Source organism: Gymnodraco acuticeps, unplaced genomic scaffold, assembly GCF_902827175.1.
Source record: "Gymnodraco acuticeps unplaced genomic scaffold, fGymAcu1.1, whole genome shotgun sequence".
Classification (NCBI taxonomy): domain Eukaryota; kingdom Metazoa; phylum Chordata; class Actinopteri; order Perciformes; family Bathydraconidae; genus Gymnodraco; species Gymnodraco acuticeps.
The window spans coordinates 487,738-511,393 of NW_022991259.1; the positions used below are offsets into that span (position 1 = coordinate 487,738).

The 23,656-nt window shown below is 43.6% G+C and overlaps 1 protein-coding gene across 5 annotated transcripts in view; it reads left to right on the forward strand.

The window, feature by feature from the left end:
* cntn5 (contactin 5) overlaps positions 1 to 23,656 on the forward strand; it is a 175,636-nt gene that overhangs the window by 60,667 nt on the left and 91,313 nt on the right. For 4 of the 5 annotated variants that reach the window (XM_034239790.1, XM_034239791.1, XM_034239793.1 and 1 more), the window contains exon 3: positions 16,810 to 17,016. The exons of the other annotated variant lie outside the window; for it this stretch is intronic. In XM_034239790.1, the coding sequence (XP_034095681.1) occupies positions 16,810 to 17,016 (207 nt within the window). The remainder of the gene's footprint in view (positions 1 to 16,809; positions 17,017 to 23,656) is intronic. 5 annotated transcript variants of the gene reach the window in all.

The window sequence follows — 23,656 nt, forward strand, 5'->3', positions numbered from 1 at the left end:
CTCTCAGCTCAACGAGGCTCCCTCCTGTCTGATGGAGGGAGTAAATACAGCAGCAAGCTTTGGCACAAACTCCCCTCTCTCCGGCAGAAACAGGAAATGCCGTAACTGTATGTAACAACGGTTTCAAATCAGCATCTCTTACTTAGACAAAAAATGTAAATTAATAAATCAAATAAAACTCCAAACATCTTTCATTGTGTTAAAACGTTAAAACTGATTTTTATAAGCTTCTTAGTTTTTGCAACAGTCTGTAAATATGCACAACTTTATAATAAAATGCACACATTTACATTTTTCTGGACTAAGCACAGGTATGATCCTAAGTTAAAAACACATGAGGTTATCATGAGGTTGTTAACATCGCAGTTTATCAGTGGATGTTTGCTGGAACTACTTGTAAACAGCGTGTTTCCTGACGGACACACACAGCGTTGAGACCGGTCAGGTAGAGACCGGTCTCAAGTCAGCACCGATGCAGACTCGCTATTTGAGGGATTGATAGCCCACTCCCCCTCCACACCGCTCCACACTCGTTGGTTTGGAACAGCCCTCAATGTGGCGGACCCTCCGTGCGAACACGCAAACGGAGGGGTAGTGTATAGGGTGTAGGGGGCGGTTTGGGATTGGGCCTTAGTCTCTCCCACCAGGGAAGCATGGAGAGACGCAAGGAAACCACGAGAAGGGAGAAGAAGCAGGGAAATTAGTTTTAAGAGCAATGGGACGTCCTTTCCTCTGGAGCGTCACGTGAAGCGATCCGTTTGTGATGACCCGCACAGCTGAACGTCTGACAGCAGCTCTGTCCCCGTTGTTTTCACAAACACCCCCGCCTCTGTTAGTACTGACATAAACATTTGTATCATCTGTTGCAGACCCAAATAAATAAAATAACTAATTCTCAAAAAATTATAAACGCCATTCTTAAAATGTATAAACGAACAATAGTTTGATTAATATTGATTTGAGTGCAAACAAGAATGAAAATTATTGAGAGAAGAAAAAGAGATGTTATCTATCAAAACCCAGTTAGATTAACATTCATTGGATTGTCCACTTTGTTGTTCAGATATGGTTATAGGATAACCTATATTGTGGTGACAGTTACGGGACATAATTCACTGTGTCATATAGTGTGTGTTGCAAACCGGACCGGTTAGTGAGGGTACCGGGGTTTGGGGTTATTCCTGCTAGCTTGTCATGCAGAGCAGTTGATGTACTTACCTCTTAGAAATGAATGAATAATAAAGTGTGGAAATCCATTCTGAATGCACCGCCTCTGACTCCCGTTCATCGGCTCTACACTGGTGACCCTGACGTTTTCGTGAAAGTTTCCGAAGACTCATTGAACATGGCTGATCGCGATATTTTTGTAAAGCTGCCGGAGTTTTGGGAGCATGCCGCTGCGGCGTGGTTCGCACACATGGAGGCACACTTTTCCTGCCGACAAGTCCGTGACGGGGATTTGAAATATTTCCACGTGGTAGCAGCGATGAGAAGCTCCACGTCATCCACGTTGGTGAGATTTATCGCAGACCCCCCGCACCTGGCAAATATGAGGCGATTAAGGCCCTTCTCGCTTATCTGTTAAGGAGAGGGCCCGCCAGATTCTTGACATTCAAGGCCTAGGAAACAGCAAGCCATCTCAGCTGATGGAGAAAATGCTGAATCTGCTAGGGGGGGAAGACCCTCGGGTTTTGTTCAAGGAGATGTTCCTAGCCAATACGTCCATTACGGAGCCCCGTGCATTGGCTGAAGAGGCCGACCTTTTTTTCTTGGCTACCCAGCAGCCCGGTGCAGAGGTGCTAGCTGTGACACTTGTGCCCCCTTAACAGTTAAGAAGGCTTGGGGGAGGCTGGACGCGACAGTAACAAGCCGGCGTGCGGACACAGGAGAGTGTTTTTACCACGCGCGGTTCGGGGCCAGCACGAAAAAGTATGTCGCTCCCTGCAGCTACAAGCCTCCGGGAAACGGAGGAGACAGCGCCCGGTAGTGGCCCTGAGCATTGGCGGCACGAGCAGGCTTCTCTTCGTCAGCGACAGAGTCTCAGGAAGCTTGTTTCTGTGTGACACGGGAGCTCAATGGAGTGTAGGTCCTGCTTCGAGGGAAGACGTCGCTCGTGGGGGACATGGACCGCGGTTAACGACGGCTAATGGCAGCCCCATTCACACGTACGCCGTGAGGCCTATGTGTTTGTGTATTGGAGGACAGCGGTTCTACTGGGATTTTGTGACGGCAGACATTTATTTTCCCCTCCTCAGGGCAGACTTTTTATGTGCTCACGGACTCCTGGTGGACGTTAAAAATAAATGCTTGGTTGATGCCTTGACGTTTTCCTCCCTCGTGTGTACATTTGGCAAGGCAGCGTACGACGGGCTGTCGGGCTCGCTGTCGGGAGCGGACATTTTTCTCAGGCTGTTGGCTGAATTTCCAGACCTGATGCTAGCCACCTTCTCCGTGCTCACCACTAAGCATGGAGTGGAGCACCACGTCACCACCGAGGGTCCCTCAGTCTACGCCAGGGCCCGGCGGTTGAACCCTTCTAAGATTGCAGTAGCGAGGGCGGAGTTTTGAACCATGGAACACCTGGGTATCATCCGTCGTTCTGACAGTCCTTGAGCCTCGCCTCTACACATTGTTTCCAAGCCCAATGGCGGTTGGCGCCCGTGTGGGGATTACCTCCGCCTCAACGACACCTGACTGCTACCCGGTGCCGCACATTCAAGACTTTTCAGCACATCTGGCCGGTACGTCAGTGTTTTCTAAAGTGGACCTGGTGCGTGGTTACCACCAGGTGCCCATGCATCCCCTAAGACAGCAGTGATAATGCCGTTTGGACTTTTTGAGTTCCTGCGGATGCCTTTTGTGCTCAAGAACGCCGCCCAAACGTTCCAGCACCTGATGGATTCAGTGCTGCGGGACCTGCCGTTCGTGTTCGTTTACCTGGACGACATACTCGTCGCCAGCGCTTCGGTAGAAGAGCACCTGTCACACCTCCGAGCCCTTTTCACGAGGCTCAGTCAACACGGGTTGATAATCAATCCTGCAAAGTGCCAGTTCGGGGTTTTTGACATTGACTTCCTCGGACACCGCGTCACCAAGGGTGGTGCAGCTCCCCTACCGGCGAAGGTTGAGGCTGTTGCGGCGTTTCTTCGCCCACTCACAGCCCGGTCGCTCCGTGAGTTCCTGGAGATGGTGACTTTCTACCACCGTTTCATCGCCCGGGCCACCCACATTATGCGGCCGCTGTATGAGGCTTTGAAGGGCACAACCCCCATCCAGGCGATCGACTGGACGGCGGAAGCTGAGTCTGCTTTTACGGAGGTCAAGACCGCGTTGGCTCAGGCGGCTCTGTTGGCGCACCCATCATCCACAGCTCCCATCTCCATTACCACAGACGCATCGGACTACGCCGTTGGTGCGGTGCACGAGCAGTGGGTGGAGGGCGCTTGACAGCCGCTCGCCTTTTTCAGCCGTCAGCTGACGCCCAGGGAACGCAGGTACAGCGCTTTTGACAGAGAACTTCCATTTTTTGCTGGAAGGTCGTGAGTTTACGGCGTTTGTCGACCACAAACCGCTCACTTTCGCCATGTCAAAAGTGGCTGAGCCTTGGTCTGTACGTCAGCAGCGGCAGCTGTCTCACATCTCAGAGTTCACCACAGACATTAAACACGTTGCTGGCAAATCGAACCTGGTCGCAGATTGCCTCTCCAGGGTCGTTATCGGGGCCGTCCAGTTGGGCCTGGATTATACCCGCATGGCAACGGACCAGGTCACAGACCCCGGCGTACAGGCCCTGAAGGAGGACGGCGGCATGGAGCTGCACTTGGAGGACGTGGTTTTTGGTGACGCAGGCGTTACTCTCCTGTGCGACGTCTCCACAGGCCTGCCGCGGCCGGTCGTTCCCGTCAGTTGGAGGCGCTCCGTTTTCGAGGCGGTGCACGACCTGTCTCAACCGGCCGCGAAGTTCGTCTGGCGGGGACTGAAAAAGGACGTGAGGACTTGGGCTGGTGAGTGCGTGGCTTGTTAGTACGTGGCTTGTCAGTACGTGGCTTGTCAGTACGTGGCTTGTCAGCGCGCTAAAGTGCACCGCCACACAAAGGCCCCTTTAGAGCGTTTCCTGGTGCCTGAGAGGAGGTTTGACCACGTCAACATCGACCTGGTTGGTCCATTACCCTCCTCTCAGGGCTTTTCCTACCTTCTCACCATGGTGGACAGGACGACCCGTTGGCCGGAGGCGGTCCCTCTCATGTCTGAGCTGACATCCTCGTGGATTCATCTTCTTATTACAGACACATGCATTTCCTAAACATTCGGTCTATATGCTGTAAAATGTATTGTCTCTTCGATTTACACACGGCATCTATTGCACGTCTGTCCGTCCTGGGAGAGAGATCCCTCCTCTGTTGCTCTCCCTGAGGTTTCTCCCATTTTTTCCCCTCAAACTGTGGGTTTTCTCTGGAAGTTTTTCCTTGTACGATGTGAGGGTCTAAGGACAGAGGGTGTCGTTTTTCTCATACTGATATTCTGAACAATCTGTGTTGTTGTATTTACTGTAAAATGTCTCTACTGTAGGCTAATTTTATTATATATACAGCACTTTGGCTCGACCAAAAATCGTTTATAAATGTGCTATATAAATAAAACTTGATTTGATTTGAAAACTTGATGTCAACATCGGCGGTTGACATAGCTCGGGCTTTCATTGCGACGTGGGTATGTTGGTTTGGCACCCCATCAGACATTTCCTCGGACCGGGGTTCACAGTTCACGTCCGAGCTCTGGAACGCCGTGGCGAGTGGTTTGGGGGTTAAGCTTCACAGGACTACCGCTTACCACCCTCAGGCTAACGGCTTATGTGAACGGTTCCATCGCTCCATGAAGGCGGCCCTCAAGGCCGGCCTGACGGACGGTAATTGCGTCGACAAGCTGCCTTGGATGATGCTAGGCCTGAGGACCGCGCCTAAGGAGGATCTGCAGTGCTCCACGGCCGAGATGGTTTACGGTCAGCCGCTGAGGGTCCCGGGGGATTTCCTCCCCAATACATCGGCTCCGGCTCGCCGACTAGGGCTTTACTGCAGGACTCCGCTGAGGCCTTTGCTCCGATCCCCACTGCTCGGCACGGAACTCAGGTGTCCAGGGTTCCCGTGGAGCTCCGCTCGGCGGGGCATGTGTTTATCCGACACGACGCGCACAGAGGCCCCCTGCAGCCCCCTTACGATGGGCCTTTCCAAAACACAGTATAAACAGAGAAGTGACTCTCGTGAGTTTCATGTGTTTTCTACACAAACTGCTCTCATGTCAAGAAGCATCAGATCAGTGCATGCGTTGCATCGTCCAATCAGTGAGCGATACACAGTAAGGGGGCGGGGCGAGTTGCTGAGGATTTCCCCAAACAAATAAGGGCAATGGGACGCTACTCAAGATGGCGCAGAAAAATCTACTTCCGGTGATACAGAGGACCGAGGAGCGAGGAAATGAAAAATAAGTAACCTGAGATGCAGCCAAAGTTGTCTAAAATTGAATTCCTCAAGGGGAAGCAAGTCTCAAGAATAAAGAAATATAAGAAACACATATTGTCTTTGTTTCAGCATTAACAAGTTCAAAATTGACTTAAATGGTTTTGATACCATTATGTGGAAAAACATCCAGTCAGTCCTAGTCAATCAGATTGAAGAATGACTCATATACTGTCAAATACATTAAAAGAACAAATTAATTTATCTGCCAAGTGTAACAATATCACATTTGTCTGACTTACACAATCACTGTAAAGTACTGATGGTAATTACAGGACTGCAGAACTTCTAATTGTTTCATAACGTTTGAAACATCATGCATATAGTTTAGTGTTTCTTATAAACTCTCAAAGTTCATTGAACCTACAAAAAAGCATTGGAGGATTTCTGTCTATCAACACTTTAAGTGGTTTATAAAGTTAATAAACAGAGTCTTGGTAGCTTTTGCAGTTAATTTGTTTCAGTTGGGTTGATTCCATCCATTGATTATTTGTGTACTTCGGATTTGGTTCTATGGTCCCTTGGATGCAACAATTTGACTGTTCATTAAAGGTATCTCAGCTTACTCCTGTCATATTGACTCCTGATGTCTGCTGCTTTGCAATGTAATTGGCTTTTTCTTATATAACTTTATTTGGGGATTTATTTTTCTACCCTTACATTTGAAACTCATGTAGAGATACACTGAACAAAAATATAAATGCAACACTTTTGTTTTTGCTCCCATTTTTTGTGACTTTTCCCACTGATGGCCAGATTGCCAAAGTGAAGCAGAACTTTTTTCTTCTGGGAGACATGCCCAACACCATTGGGGGGATCGACTGCACCCATGTACATATTCAAGCACCTCGTCAGAGGGAGTGGGAATATGTCAACAGGAAAGGGAGGCACAGCATCAATGTGCAACTTGTGGGAGATGCTGACCTTGCCATCACCAACTGTGTTGTGAGATGGCCTGGGTCAGTCCACGATGCACGTATCTTCAGAGAGAGCCGGTTGTTCACTGAATTTCAAACCAACAGGCCGGATGGAGTTATATTAGCCGACAGTGCCTACCCACTCCTACCATGGGTGATGACACCTTTTCCCACGGCCAACACTCCTTCACAGATGCGCTACAACAATGCCCATGGAAGAACAATGTGTGCCATTGAGTGCTTGAATGGAGTACTGAAGAGGCGTTTTGCATGCCTCAACTATCTGAGAGTGGAACCCCAAGGAGCATGTCAAATAACACTGGCTTGTATTGTGCTACACAATATCGCTGTCCATCGCAGAGTCCCCCTCTCTGACATCGATGATCCCCCAGAGCCCCTCGCACCTGCTGATGATCTAGGCCCACCTATGGATTTCCCTCTAAATTTGAGACTGAGTGGTGGTGCAAGGCGAGATGCTATTGTCTGCAATTACTTTTGAAAGGTGATGACAGATGATGGACTTTTTTTTTGTTGAAGATATTTTTAATTTAATCTAAATTACATTTGTGATTGACAATCTTTGTTGTGATACTTTCATGAGCATAAACATTTATGTCATCAACATTTGGTTGAAAACAAAATAGGCCACCACAAACGTGAGCAAAAAATGGATAAATAAAATGTGTTTCCCATGAAGGCTAAAAATTGTGTATTATTTCAGTTAACAAACTTTGCCATCTAATTTAAATTGAAACATATTTTAAAATAAATTGTACAGTACATTTTACTCTGGTAATCCACTGGAAATCCACCCCTCTGGTGGGATCAGGATAATCCAGTTTTTTGGGATCAAATTGATCCCAATCCTGTGTTGTCGGTTTGAACTACCCGTTTTGAAGATTTGATCCAGATTAAAGCTTGGATTGGATTTCCTGATCTGATCGGATATCAAAGTGATCCTAATCCTGTTTTTTGGTTTTGAACTCCCCAAAAGATAAATCTGATCTGATCAGATAGGGATTACAAATTTTGAACTCTTGGGCCCTGGAGACCAAGTGTCTGAGACAAACTGGATGTGAGTTTTAATTAAACCAATAAATGTTCATTCCTGAACCGTTGGTAACAATAATATTATTCTGGTGCAATGATTTATGGTCACAATATCCAGGAAATAAAACATTGAAGACAATACAATGTAATAGACACAGAACAACAATAAAATACACACCATTCATCTTTATCCTCCTTTGGCATTTGTTGACTTGAACCCAAGCAATGACATCTCTGAACTACTTCCTGTTATATTAGAGGGATGACTCTTGGAGCTTTATCAGATCTCCTGAAGAAACTTGTATTTCCGGTAATCATCATCATCTATCCTCCCATTAACAGCGGAGCACCGCCTTATCAATATTACAGAACACATCCGTCAAATTAGTGTTTCACATTTGGTCTGCATCATCATGAAAATAGTTTTTTTTAATGTGAAACAAAACCACAATGTGGAGTCAATGGATTCTGATTTCTAGGGAGTGTTATTTACTTTAGCTACAAATAATTTCTAATGTTGGACTATGGGTTAGAAGGAAAATCTATAAAAGTTCTGCTTTTTCCACTTGAGTCAAAACAGCGCTTTGAGCTGAGTACGCTTTTAGAGAACACAACTGTCAGAAATGTGTCACATTTTAGTGAGAGTGCCGCACTTCAAACTGGTTTCAATAATATCAGCAGGAGCCATGAGCAGCCTCTCCCAGGGGCGTAATGCAGGCTTTGTCTGTTATGATACTTCTGGAATGATGGCTTGTGAAACTGATTATTGACCTGCTCTTCTCTGAATATTCTGCAAAATGCTCACTATCCAGTTCTATTTCATTTTCCTCTCTACCTGCCTCAACTGGCCATTCCTTATTCATTTCATAGATATTTAAATCACGCAGTCGCAGAGAGGCAGCACAATTAGGTTTCTCTCATGTTAAAGTGGGCTGGGCAGGAAAGATGTCTGGGGCCATTTCTTTCCTCCCCCCATTCCGCCTCTGATTGAAATACAATGTAGCTCGGAGTGTTAAGTGTGGAATGGTAATTCAACTGCTTCTCAGCTAACTCTGAGGTATCTCAATATTAAAAGTGTGTTGCAGGGAATTTATATGTGTGCTGCTGTATAAGTGATGCATGAAGTCATTTTTCACCAAGGGCAAAAGAGTCGCGCACTAGAAATATGGTTTCGTATAGGGAAATGGAGGAGGATTTGTATGCACTACACAGAGCTGGACCATGCACTGAATATATTTCTGTGATTGTATTCCTTGATAAATACACATTAGAATACAGAGCTTTGTTAAAAGTTGTTCTCAAGCAAAGAGGTTAACTGCAGTTCCCAAAGGCCCAACAGCCTACTAACCCACACAACATATAATTAATGCCTAAAAGGATGATAAGCAGTTGCAACTCTGCAGGTTTTTTTATTTTTGTGTGTACACAAACTTTGGGATCTATTTTTGGGTCCCCCCACCAGGGACGAATGGATTTTCTCCAACTGGCAGGAGGAGTGGCGACCGCCTCTCAACTCACAACTTGAGCCCAGAAATCGAAATGAAGAAACACTGTTGTACTGTAAGGATGAGAAGTAGGGCTCAATATTCAAGTCTTGGCTGTAAAGCCTCTCCGGTGTGTTCGGTGATCAACACTATAATGATTACCTGGGGATTTTGAGTTTGGCATTTCATTGTACACGATTACATAAAGAAAGCCTGTGTACTGACGCCAAAGTCTTGATATCAACAGCCACACAGCGAGAAGGCAACAACTAACGTTTGTTGTCAATTGATTAATATTTTATATTAAAATAAATGTGTGACATCCAATTTTGCTTCTTGTAACTGCAGAATTATGTTGAATATCAGCTATTGGCATTACATTAAAACAATAGGTGACAGAGCAAGCTGGGGTATTTCTATACTTTCCATTAAGAGACATGACAACATGGCCATGGCCATGGTTCTCAGCAGGAAACCGATGGACTGTCCACTTCAAGTAGGGAATGAGTCCTTACCCCAAGTGAAGGAGTTCAAGTATCTCGGGGTCTTGTTCTCGAGTGAGGGAAACAATGGAGCGTGAGATGGGCCGGAGAATCGGAGCAGCGGGAGCGGTACTGCAGTCGCTTTACCGCACCGTTGTGACGAAAAGGAAGCTGAGCCAGAAGGCAAAGCTCTCTGTCTACCGGGCCATTTTCGTTCCTACCCTCACCTATGGTCATGAAGGATGGGTCATGACCGAAAGAACGAGATCGCGGATACAAGCGGCCGAGATGGGTTTTCTCCGCAGGGTGGCTGGTGTCTCCCTTAGGGATAAGGTGAGAAGTTCGGTCATCAGGGAGGGACTCGGAGTAGTTGAGCCGCTCCTCCTTCGCGTCGAAAGGAGCCAGTTGAGGTGGTTCGGGCACCTAGTTAGGATGCCACCCTGGGCGCCCTCCCTAGGGAGGTGTTCCAGGCACGTCCAGCTGGGAAGAGACCAAGGGGTTAGACCTAGGACCAGGTGGAGGGATTATATATCTTCGCTGGCCTGGGAGCGCCTTGGGATCCCCCAGTCAGAGCTGGTTGATGTCGCCAGGGAAAAGAAAGTTTGGGGCTCTCTGCTGGAACTGCTACCCCCGCGACCCGACCACGGATAGCGGGAGAAGATGGATGGATGGATGGATGGACATGACAACATAATACTAGCTGCAACGACTAGTTGTCAAATTGAATGACAGACAAATAACCGGTTACTGTTTTGATAATAAGAACTTGTGGTTTTAATTGCTGCTTGTAATTTGTCATGCAAAGATGTCTGTAAATGTTTTTTTATCCTATCAAATATAGAGATTTCCATATTTTCTCAGTTTTATATCAAACTAAACTGAATACATTTGGATTAAACCCGTCACTTTAAAACACCACTTCGAATTCTGAGAACATTTTCTTTTTACTATTTTCTGAAATGTTTAGACCAATCATCAATCAGGAAAATAATGGGCAGATAAACGATAATGCAAATAATGGGTAGGTTGCCAGCGCTACATTATAGCATACATCATATAACTCCAGTGTGTCTCTATCTTAACTCTGGCAAGGTTGAAGCAGCTCATGCAATCTCAATTTTAAACCTTGGATCAGGAAAAAGAGACAGGGTTTTAGTAAGTAGTCAACTGTGATAGGAGGCGAGCTGAGGTTGCATATGATGTATGGATTGTTCTATCGGTAATGATATTCCGCTGAATAAATGGTCTCAAGCATAATCAGCTTCAGTCAATATAATCTCGCTGTGAAGGTCTCCATTAATCTCACAGGCTATGGATAATCACGTCCATCTACTTGAGTCCCCATGAGCGTCTCACCTACTTACTGTATGTTATTCTAATTAATTTCGTCCCTCTACGGCAGGGGTCGGCAACAGGCGGACCGCGGTCCAGATCCGGACCCAGACGCCGACCTATACGGACCCGGAGCTATAATCAATACATTAATAGGGGATTTTTCGGCGCCTCCCGCTTTTTTAACTCTGATTTGGGTGACTTGTGTAATTCGTGGAGAACCGAAGAGTTTTCGTTTTGGGGGGGGGGGGGAGGGAGTCCGTCCGTCAGTCCGACTGACGGACAATTTCTCACTTCAAAAAAGAAGAGGAAATCTAGACCGCAAAAATAATTAAACAAGCGAGTACCTGTTTTTCCTGGCCAAGGACAGGTTCCTTGAACACAACACGAGCGTAACGTGTCTTCACGTGGTATATGTCTCTTCTGAAAGGAGTGCCGAGCACCGGAACGCCACTCCAGCCCTTAAAATATTGTAATACCCATAAGGAGCCGTACACATGCCGCAGTATTTGCGTGGCTGTGTCTTTAGTTGTAAGCACAGTGGCGATCTGTTGTTATTAGCATCTGGTTAGCTAGCTATGCTAACGAATTTAAAGAGCTTCTTTACAACCAGTTGGAAGAGAGCTCTCTCCTGAGAGGCTCAAATAACCTCAGCTCAGTGAGGTTAAGGCACACCTTGATATGATCATTATAGTTATTAATGAGACTAAATGAAAAACAGGTAAAAAATACTATATGACAGTAACAAAAAAGTTGTTAAAAATAACAAGAATAGAGTTTAAAAGGGGAGTGATTTGTAAAATATCCAAAAAGAAAAATATGCTTACAGTTCTGTTTCATATGGGTGTTGAGAGATGTATCCATAGATCTCTTAATGTTGCTCTCAAAGTGTACCAGATTGATGCTTTTAACTTCAATATTTAAAAAAAAATCTTCCCGGGGGAGCAGGCCCCCAGACCCCACTAGAGGAGGTTAGGTCCCCCCCCCACTTAAATCATGTTCACATGGATAGGATACTAAATACATTTGCACACATCTTGTGTCCATATCTTTCTGTTTTGGTGGTCACGCCACACCGTGCACGTGCATGCATGCGTGAGTCATGGTGAGATATCTGGATTAAGAGGTTGCTTTTTCTTTGCACAGCATGAAAGAAAGGCGAAATGAATCGGCTGTGATTTTAGTTTTTTTAAGCAAACGTTGAGTTCAATAATTTGTACGGCCCTCGGAGGATGTTGTAAAAATTGAAAGGAAAAAGGTTCCCCACCCTTTCTGTAAATAATAATAAAAACCCTTGATTTTTAACTTAACATCTCTGTCTCCTATTGATCTGAGTATATTATAAAGAATAGCAGTTAATTGAAGCATTATAGCACAGGCCTTTGTCAGATGGTTTATTACGCTGTTTTTTCTGCTTCGAATAGTTCTCTCTTTTTTCACCATACCTGTGTTTGCATCACTGTAACCAATAAGCACCTGCATGTGTATGAGAATAGCCCTGACTCCATGTCGGCCCAGATTTACAAACTCCTGGCAGGACAAGCTCCAGCTCAATTCTCACACTGAATTAAAAAAAGTGAGTGAGGGACTGCAATATAAGAGGGAAAGAAAGAGAAACTTTAAAACTGTTCAATTGTTATGATGTGTAAAGACTGATATTGTTCTATAATCGTCTGAAACTGTTAAGTCATGATGTGAAACGGTTAACAAAGAAAAAGGGAAACTCAAGCTGCTGCTACACTTTATTTTATGTATCTAAAATTAAGCACTTTTAAGATGTACATATTTTCAAAAGCTATTTTATTTATTTTCTCTATTTTATTTGTAAATGCAGCCCGAGAGGAACATTACACATAGCCACAGTATTTAAGTAATGTTAATTGACAATAAATGTTGTTGTTTTTTAATTGTACTTTCTTTATTTGATTGGCAGTCAGTTGTTGATTACATGCAGACGTTGATAAAGCTACAGGTCACTTCAATATATTACATTACATTGCATTTAGCTGACGCTTTTATCCAAAGCGACTTACAATAAGTACATTCGACCAGGAAGACACAACCTTGAAGAAAACAGAATCATATAAGTACATCAAGTTTCATAGAGCCAAACATTTCAAGTGCTACTCAACTGGCTTTAGATAAGCCAGTCCTTTATTAGTATATAAGTGCTTTGTTAATAAATCTATCGCTCGAAGTGAAGTCGAAAGAGATGAGTTTTCAGTTTGCGCCGGAAGATGTGCAAGCTATCAGCTGTCCTGATGTCCATGGGGAGCTCATTCCACCATCTTGGAGCCAGGATAGCAGGATATATATCACACTAATTTATGAAGCAAGTTAGACATTTTGATGTTCCGGACCTTTGCATGGGGAGATTTTCTCTAACTGGACCTCGTTGAATTTTAGTTGAAGACCCCTGCTCTACGGTCTTCCATTGGCTGGAGAAAAAGCCAGAGACTCGCACATTGTCTCCCGAGCTGTGCCAACCCAATGACCTAACACACGTAGATGAGTTTCTCACTGTTCCCCTAGGTCTCCCCTACGTCTGCTTAAAACACATGTCATCTTCCTTTAGCCTCACCTTCACCTCTGCTGTTAGTTTCAGATGTCCCTCGTCTTTGCGCCGTATAAGTCTCCTCAGTTGGTCGTGACTTTGTTTATCGCTGAATTTCTGTATCAAAGGTAATCTCCATTTGAGTAAACACACATTGTAACATGATAAAGACAAAGGAACAGGATTGGTTGGCTTTTTGTTCTTTGTTCAAGTATAAAATGGCCCTTGTCTCCTTTGGTGATGTTATCGGGAAGGCTGGTGTTAAGACCTGAAACGATCACCGATGGCATTGCTCTAGAGTTCCCTAAAGCGCGGCAGGTGCAGCCCTTTCAACAACAATGAGTGTTTCTGATTGTGCACCCGCTGAAAGATAAGGATCAGCGGGATCTGCAAGGGTCATTGCTTTTATCAGATGAAGGTGACAGCTGACAAGAGCAAGTGCCTGTCGGCTTCAGTAGTCAAACAAATAAAAGAGACTTTTCTTTTTTCAGCAGGTTGTATTTGTCAGGGTTTAGCCCAAGCCTTTGAATGTTGTTTTCCTGGAATAAAGGAAAAGGACCTTTTATGATTAGCACAATATGTAACATGTGCAGAATAACCCTGTATGAAGTATAAGAAATGACTCATAACATAATAGACCAGAAGAATGTCATTGTATTTATTATTTATCCACAACATGGAATAAAAGCCAAAGCTATTTCAAGTTCTTCTTTTTTTCTTCAAGATTCCCTCATGAGTTGAATGTACATGTTTGAATGAACACGGAAATGCTTTCAATGTTTAGTGTTTTCATGGAAAAAACCGTAAGCAACCAACATAATGCAGAAACTGTAATTCTGTATGAACCAGCATTTTGTTTAATTTACTTTCCCTTGTCCAATGTTTCTTAGGGCTCGGATTCTTAAAGTATTAATTTGGCCCTTATTCAGGGTGCAATGATTCAATTACAAAAACCAAATGAGACTTTTTGCCCTGACTGTATTTTAAATGAATAAAGTCAGTGCAGCTGTCATCTTATAACAGGATACATTCATTTGAACACACTCTGTTACATGTCATCACTGCTCTGTTGTTCTGTATGACATCTATACTGTACACGTGCACCACTACCCTGCTGCTTCTCACATATTCAGTGTGAGAAATGGGATGAGTAGTGGGATGTGTTAAAGCCCCTCAATCCAAATGTGCATGGCAGCCTGTTAAGAGTGAGTCAAACTATAGGGGACAATACATGGCTAAGAATGAATCATTCATTTATCATGATTTTTTTATTCCTTTTTTTGGATTATGCACATAACCAAACTTCAGCAGTTAACATTGTTCAACAAAAATACATGCCTATTATGTTAAATCAATAACCGTGTTACCTCCCCTTTTTCTGCTGCTTAGGATTCCACTGCAGAGACAACAGATGTTTCCAACTGACATTTTGGTTGAATTTTGGAATACAGTGCACCTTTTAAAGAGTGTCTCTTGGGTGCGTGCCGATCGCCTGGCCTCTGGTATTGCTGATTGCAGCTTTCTTGAGAAGTGCTCATCCAAACAACTTTGACTGGTTTCTGAGCAACACACCCCACCATGTGTGTAATCGATCTAATGAACAGTTTTCAGACAGTTGAAAGACAGTCAGGCAAACGGGCAGACTAATAAGACTGTGTGTCAGGCATGAATTGTAAAGATACAATTGTGATTGTGATTTTTCTTAGGATTTGTCATTTCCTTACACTACTAATGTAATGTAAACAAGAATTTACAGAAATAAATAATAACACATATTCAAAAGGAAAACAGTAGCAACAAAAATAATGCAATTACTGATAATAAAAAACGTTCTAGAAAAGCCGTAGCCATGTTTTTTTTGTTTAGTCAACCATGATCTAGGCAGCAGGAAAATAGTCGACTCCTCAATCCAGCTGATTCTCAGCAAGATAAATGATTAAACTGAGTGCCAACCAACTACTAATTGCTTTGCTTATCAATTTTTAAACTCATAGCTTTAATTTCGAACGTTGTTCCATATTCTGCTTCTCCCCATAATGCAATACAGTAATTGCCTGCTCCCCATGTGTAGATAGGAGTACTTTTGCTGCTGACAACTCCCCAAGGGCACATAATTATTTCTCAGTTTTGTTCAGTTCTTTTATAGCACGTTATCATGTTGTGCAAAAACACTCACACCGCACCTTTGCAGAACTCTGATTAGACTCTTGCTGGGCTTCCAGCTTCTAGTGTTTTGCATTTTCTTTAAGCAGAATTAGTTCCATATCAGCAGTGGTTTTTAGCTTTTTCTTTCAGCTGTATTGCACAGCCGCTTTTGGAAAATACGTACTGATGATCAGCTGTCACGGCTGGACTAATTGTGCTTGTAATCTTGACTTGTTACATTTATAGTATCATAAAAGACAACACAGTGGCACATTAGCCTAAGTGGATTGAATACTTCAAAAGTGAGTAGTAGAAGAATACAGTGACTGAAATATGCAGTGACAGCCTCAAGTGTAGTTTACATTTCAGAGAGGATATTTGTGAACCTCCGGTGACTCGTACTTTAAAGGATGCAGTTTCTCGCTCAGCCTGTTACTGTACACCATTTTGTTCAATTTGAGGCTTTGATGACGGTGGTTTTCAGAGTGTCTTGTAAGATGTGTATGTTTCCACCTAAGGAATAACTCTAATGGTGACTATATGTTACTGTAGATGCTCCAGAAAAAGACTGACTGACTGTTTTGAAGCCAAATGGAAAATACTCCAAGCATTGTTATAGAAATGGAAAAAAAAAAGTATTCACTATTTGAGGTATTTATTGATCATTTAAATACTTTGTGTTCATCTGGAATGCTTGCTCCGTCAAATGGATCTCAGCCATATGAAAGGCATGATTATAGACTCCACAAGGCTTCAAATGTTCACCTTTTTACCTGGATGTAGATATGTATTCAGAAATCCTTGACATTACAGATTTCTTTCAACAGTATGTGCTTTTTCAGCAGACTGTAGGAAATGATTTTAGGTTTTTCCACCTAGCTGTCTCTGAATTGTGATACCTCCTTATCCTGCTGTCTCTACTCTTTGTTTCTGTTCAGCAAGATCCCCGCATGTAGAAAACTATTTTTTGCAAACTATTTTTTATATAGTAGCAAGGGAAACCGGATGGTTAAGAATACTATCAAATACAGAGGCATTGGCAGACCAATTTCTTTTATTTTATTTTTGAAGATTAATTTAAGACACTTTTCCAAGACAAAATTCTTTGACCAAATTCTTGTCACATTTGACTGGTAAATCAATCTTACTCAAATGGCTATCTGTTTAGAATATGAACCCCTCTGTTACTAGTCCTTCAGTTTTGATGCATGACATTTAAAAAAAAAAGAGCAACTGGGGGGGGGAAGGGATCACTCTCCCAGGATGACAAACAATACCGAAATCACAGAATATTTGATCTAACTCGGCACTGTGTTTCTTATTTTCCTCCAGACCTTGCGAGAGCTGTTGCAGCACGGCCTATATCATATGCAGCAGTATTACGAATGAAAGCCGACAGCTCGTCAGTGCTGGGCTCTCGCAGCAGACCTCGACAGCACCACGGTGGTGGGCTGGGGACTCCTGACTGGCCTGCTTTCTCCAGTCATCCCCTGTCAGCCCTGAGTCTGCTCAGCTCTCAGGAGAACTACAGAAGTGAAGGTAAAGCTAATGGTGCAGGCAAGCCTCCCGTTTGTTTGCTCTTCTCTGAACCAAAATATTCAAGTTTTTGGGGTTTGTTAAAGTTTACACTTACAAGTACTTCGCATAAAAGTCAAATATCCTCACAAATGGATGACATTTGTAAACTTTCTTTTAATTTACATCTTCAGCCAAGGATAATGAAGGTATAATTTGCCAACTGTAGTGTTCATTAGGTAAGAAAGCGGGGAAGAGGAAGCTGAGTATAATTATCCGTTATTTTGTTAAATGTTATTGCTATCTGAAATGTCAACATGTGCCTCATCCTATACCAAAAGTGGATTTTGAAGTCCCCCATTTCTTTTCTGGTAATGGAATTTTCAGATAGTGCGAACAGAAAGTGTTACTTGAGTTCAGATGACATAGTTCCGACGTGCCAAAATGAACCAAAGTAAAAGAGAGGATACTCCATAGTTGGGAAAGATACACACTCCAAACATGATTGGTGTTATGGCACTCGGCTATCTCTACCAACACTCTGCTCACTTCATGTGTGCAGGCTTCTTGTCTGTTTGGATTGGTCTGGAAATTAATCTCATATATCCATCATCACCGTGCATGGTCTGCAGTGACCAGGGTCATGCCCTCTGTGAAATTGAGGGATCATGGCAATATCCAGCTCTCTCCGTGTTCCTGTCAGTACAGAAACTATAGATATGATGGATATCTTTGTCAAAAGGGAAGATTTAATATCGAAGCGTGGAATCACATTGTCATAAATCTACCTGGGTCACTTGCTCACATCCTGACTTACAGTATGAATAATTCTAGAGGATATAATGACATGTTGATAATTTAATATACGATTAATCACTCCATGCTTTTTGCATCCCAAGTGCTTCATTAATGGAAATCTGAAGTAGCTCCTGAATTGGCAGGACACATTGAGAGTTATGGGTTGATCACAATTAAAACAGGAAGAATTAAGGAATTAAATTGTTTTATTTTTCTCTCTGGAGTTTCAGACTTTCCCTATTTTCTAGCTTTTTGCCCCTACCCCAATCTTCCTATCTTTCTGACAGCATTATCACTACGTAGCCATCAAACGACTCACGTCTCTATGACCAAGGTGAGAGTAATGTCTCTCCATTGTCAGTGGTGACAAGAGCATTATACCATAGCACTGGATTGATGTTCGGTGGATGAAATGGATGCCAAAAAGTAATACACCTTTGGCGGCTTAAAGGGAATATTGCTTTTTTGGGTTCTGTGACTGACAGATAGCCATGGCACTTGAAGTTAAGTGATGTGTTTATAGTTTGTACACACACACACACACACACACACACACACACACACACACACACACACACACACACACACACACACACACACACACACACACACACACACACACACACACGTCCTTAAGCACCGATATATGGCTCTTTCATCTGACTCTTTAATGTTTTCAAATGTTAACATATATATTGTTGGTGTATATAGCTTCAGATATTAGCAGAAAATAAGAATAACGTTGTCAGCCACATACATTTACATCTAAATCTAAAACATGTATTTTTATTTTTCAGCTGAATCAAAAGCCATAGCTTTTTTCATGTCTCTCTGCAGTTTATTTACTAATTTAGATTTGGTTCACCTATGAAAATAAATTAAAAAAGGCATGGCAAAAAGTAGAGAATAATGATTTGAAAAAACGTTATAGGAATGTTTGCCCTTTTTTATGCAACAACCCCCAATTTTATTGAAATAATCAATGGGAAAATATAGGACAGAGTGGAACTGAAAGTCCACGTATTTAATGATATATAATTATTAGCAGTTAATGACTGCCTGCAGTCTTTGACCCACACACATCAGCAGACAATTGTTATCTGCATTGGGGATCCTCTGCTGGGCCGCGGTGGCACCTTTACTTGTTCTTTGTTTAAACTGAACCCCTAGTATTTCGTTTGAAGTTGAAATCATTTCATCATACATCATAGCCCACCCCACTCAACATGCTAATTGGTGTCAGGTGGATCATTCTTGAATTGTTGAAAACAGTATGAATCGATAGAGAGATGAACACAAAAATGGAGTGCTATATTTCAGCACTTAGAAACCATACAAGCACTGAATTGCTTTTGTTTATCTGCACAGCAAGTGTTACAACTTAATATCGGTTCATTTCCTCCAATCTTATTTCAAAGCCTTTCATTTCCCGGCCGAGATGCAAAAGGGTTGGTAAGATGTACATACCCTGAGAAAAAAAAAAAAAACACATTATTATTTTTCCGTCATCATATTATCCCTAAATAGTGAGAACTACTAAAGACTGATGATATTAATTCCCAAAGAAATGCCATTGAAGCGTAAATGCTTAATAATATGATGACGTCTTTTAAAACAAACAGCATGCACATACTGCCAGAAATGCAGCTGCTGCATAGTGCTATCACTAAGACCTCCACATATGTTACTGTCTGTTTACTTGGCTTATATTCTTCATAAATTAATTATCTTACAGTGAAATAATTATTCCGAAATACACAAGATTCAGCTGTCTAGTAGAATCGGAAGATCCGAGGAGCAATATACCTAGAAACAGGAAGCCTTCTACAATAAGTCCATCACTTGTGTGTTAACATCTAGATCAAAGAGTAAAAGCACTCTAAAGGAGCGGTAAGCATATCAATATGTGGGTGTTAGGGCTGTACAAGGGCGTGGAATCAAATGCACGATGCAGAGACAAACAAAGTATCAAAATAAAGTGTTTTAATGTAGACAGGTCATAACACACTGAATACATAAAGCAACAAAACAAAAACTACTAATACACTAATCTAACTCTATGGACAATAACTCTATGGACAATGACAAAATGATCTTACGCTGGAAGGCTTGGAACACACAAGACAATCTGGCAACGAGACAGGGGAAGACGAGAACTATATATACTAGACAGACAACACCAGGTGAAGACAATTAGAACAGCGGGAAAACAGACAAGGCAGGAAACGTACTTTAGACCATGGGCGTAGGAAGCATCCTGAATGTGGGGGGGACATTTTTAACGGGGGGGGGGGATTTTTATGTGGCTATACTAGCATGAGGGAAATGATGGGTGCATTTTGTAATTTCATCCAGTAGTAAAGAAAGGAAACATATTTGATTATTAATTCAGAGCCGTCTTTTAATTAATAAAAAGCAGTTTAAATGCCCATTTTTTTGTACATTTATATACAACAATACATATTTGTGAGTGCATTGAGAGATATTGTTGTGGAGAGTCATTTATATATAAATCGCAAAATACATTTGTGAATCCTTCTGTGAGCATTTATTAATATTGAGACTGATCTGACTCCATACAGATGTTAAGTTCACCTAGGAATGGTATCATTGACTTAAATGTTGCTCTTCTGTCTATATTGGTCATATGATGCCCCTTGACTGAAATGCTTCCTGTTCAATATCCCCACTGATTTCCTTAACATTCTGGGATGAGAGTCCACATCACAATTTACTCTAAACTGTCATTTCCCTTTCATCACTCACCTCAGCAATGGACCTCTCTCCACTGTGTTCTGCCTCTGCCTCACTCTCAAGCGCCTTGATGTCAAGAGAGGTGGTGAAGTGATCATTATTTATTGAGCAGTAGGCCTATACTCTTTCACATTGAATCATAACAAGTCATACTGAATGTAAATACAACTGACTCTAAAGTAAGTCCCAGTCTGTGACATTGGACATTTTGAAGACTCAAAGTCCGAAGCAATAGGTAGAATATTAGCTACAGTAGTCTATGTAATGTGCGCAGAAAATAAATAGTTAACTGAATACTGGGATGGAAATTGCTTATAAGCACTCACTAAAACATAAACACACACAAAAAGCTTCTGAATGATAAGTATAATTAAAACATAATGCACATTATCATTTTGAGAGAGAGTACCGAAGTTAAAGAACTCAGAAAATAATCTCTTATCGAACTGAGGCTCCAGTAAAACACACTGACTGCGCCTCTATAGTAGGCTACATCATAGTGTTTACATGAGCACAGAGAGATCGGGTTATTCATGTTCCCTGTTTACATGATAAATACTAGTAACCTGGCATTTCGATGCCTTTTCTCATCTAAACTATTCAGTATTTGTATCTCTCTATCATGACATAAAGACGAAACTCCTCTCCAGAAGTGAGACGCTTTTGCCGCCGCCGCCATCACTGTTAACTGATTAACTGCTACCAGCTGAAGACTTACTTTCCTCTTCTTTGAAACAAATGTTCTTATGTCCATGTTGTCTGGGGGAGAAAACATATCAAACCAAGAGATCGTCAGCTTTGATTTTCGCTGTATTAACAATGTCCTGAACACTTGGTGTGTGTGCCTTACCTCCGCTACCGGCATTGCTTCATACAACAGATCTGAGCTGTCCAACTATGACAACACTCCTTGAACATGCGCGCGCTATGGGAGAATCTGCCTTGGTACAAAGTAGCAGTGAAAACATGGTACGGAGTTTCATTGATTTGGGCATTCTCTCAATAAGCAAGTGGAATGGATTTGATAGTGAAGCACTGACACAGCGCTCTACAAAGTGCGGCGAGTGGAGAGACCGATTCACGGACTTTCCACATGGTAAAAGTGGGGGGGTCTAAACTAATCATTTGAAAAAGTGGGGGGGACTTGTCCCACCCTCATATAATGGCTGCGACGCCCGTGCTTTAGACACATGAGGGTAGACAAGACTATCAAAATAAAACAGGAACCTATCTAAACACATAACATGAAACCTAAACTAGGGAACAATCTTAGCAGAGCCGTCTACGCACAACAGTACCCTCCCCTCTAGGGACGACACCTGACGGCCCTGGGACCTCCGGATGACACCTGTAGTAGTCCTCGATTAAGTCTTTGCCCACGATAAAACTGGACGGGACCCAGGACCGTTCTTCAGGACCGTAGCCCTCCCAATCAACCAGAAATTGACGACCAGTACACCGGACCGCCATCAACAACACGGGGGGGGGGGGGTTTGGAGGGTGGAACCAGGGGACTGTCCAGAACCGGCTTGATTCGGCTGACGTGGAACGTTGGATGAACCCGTAGTGACCTGGGCAGACGGAGATGGACAGATACAGGATTGATTATTTTAGTGACAGGAAATGGACCCACAAACCTTGGAGCGAGCTTCTTTGACAAGACCCTGAGTGGCAGATCCTTTGTGGACAACCACACCCGCTGCCCCGGTCTGTATGTAGGTGCCGCCCGCCGCCGTTGATCCGCCACAGTCTTCATCCGAGCCGAATTCCTCAGGAGGACCCGACGAGCTGCAGCCCAGACACGGTGGCATCTTCTGACTAAGGCGTGAGCAGATGGCACCCACCACCTCCTTCTCAGTTTCTAAGAATAGAGGAGGCTGATAGCCAAAGACACAGTGAAAGGGAGACAGACCGGAGGTGGGCAAAGAGTTGCGTGCATACTCCACCCATGTCAGATGCTCGCTCCAGGTTGCAGGGTTCTGAGAAACCAGGCAGCGCAGGCACGTCTCCAGCTCCTGATTCAGCCGTTCCGTCTGTCCGTTGGACTGGGGATGATAACCTGAGGTGAGGCTGACGGACGCTCCCAGGAGGGTGCAAAACTCCTTCCAGAACCTGGAGGAAAACTGAGGATCTCGATCCGACACACTGTCTCTGGGAATACCATGAATACGGACAACATGAGTCAATAACGCCTGAGCAGTCTCTTTAGCTGACGGCAACTTTGGCATGGCAATAAAATGGACCATCTTAGAGAACCTGTCCACTACAGTGAGGACAGTGGTGTTACCCTTGGATGGAGGAAGACCTGTGACAAAATCCAACGAAATGTCAGACCAGGGCCTGCTGGGAACGGGGAGAGGCTGCAGCAGTCCCATCTGTGATTTTGATGACGTCTTGTTCCTGGCACAAACTACACAGGCAGCCACATATTCTGAGACATCCTTAACCAAGGAATGCCACCAAAACCTCTGTTGAACGACGAATACGGTCTGCTTGACCCCTGGATGACAAGTGAGCAGTAATGTGTGAGACCAATGAATAACCTGTGACCGCATGGATTCAGGCACGAATAGCCTGTCCAATGGACAGCCACTAGGTTTCGGCCCCTCACCATTGACACGTTTCACCTGATCTACTATAGGCCATGTCACCACCCCAACCACACGGGAGAGTGGAAGGATTGGCTCTGGATCCTTGGCGTCCTCTCACGCCTCCATGACCCAGAGCCCAGGTTTGCCATTCTTGGACCCAGGTCTGAAAGACAATGTAAAGTCAAAACGGTTGAAAAAAAGTTGCCACCGGGCCTGGCGTGAGTTCAACCTCTTAGCTTTGTATTGTATTGAAGGTTTCTTGTGGTCGGTCCAAACCAAGAACGGCTGTGGCGCCCCCTCAAGCCAGTGCCTCCACTCCTCCAGAGCCATCTTGACTGCCAACAGCTCTCGGTTTCCGACGTCGTAGTTTCTCTCTGCGGGAGATAGTTTGCGAGACAAAAAGGCACAAGGATGCATCTTATGATCCCCAGCCGCTCTCTGTGAGAGAATGGCCCCCACCCCATCATTGGAGGTATCCACCTCCACAACAAACTGTCGTTGAGGATCAGGAACAGTCAGTA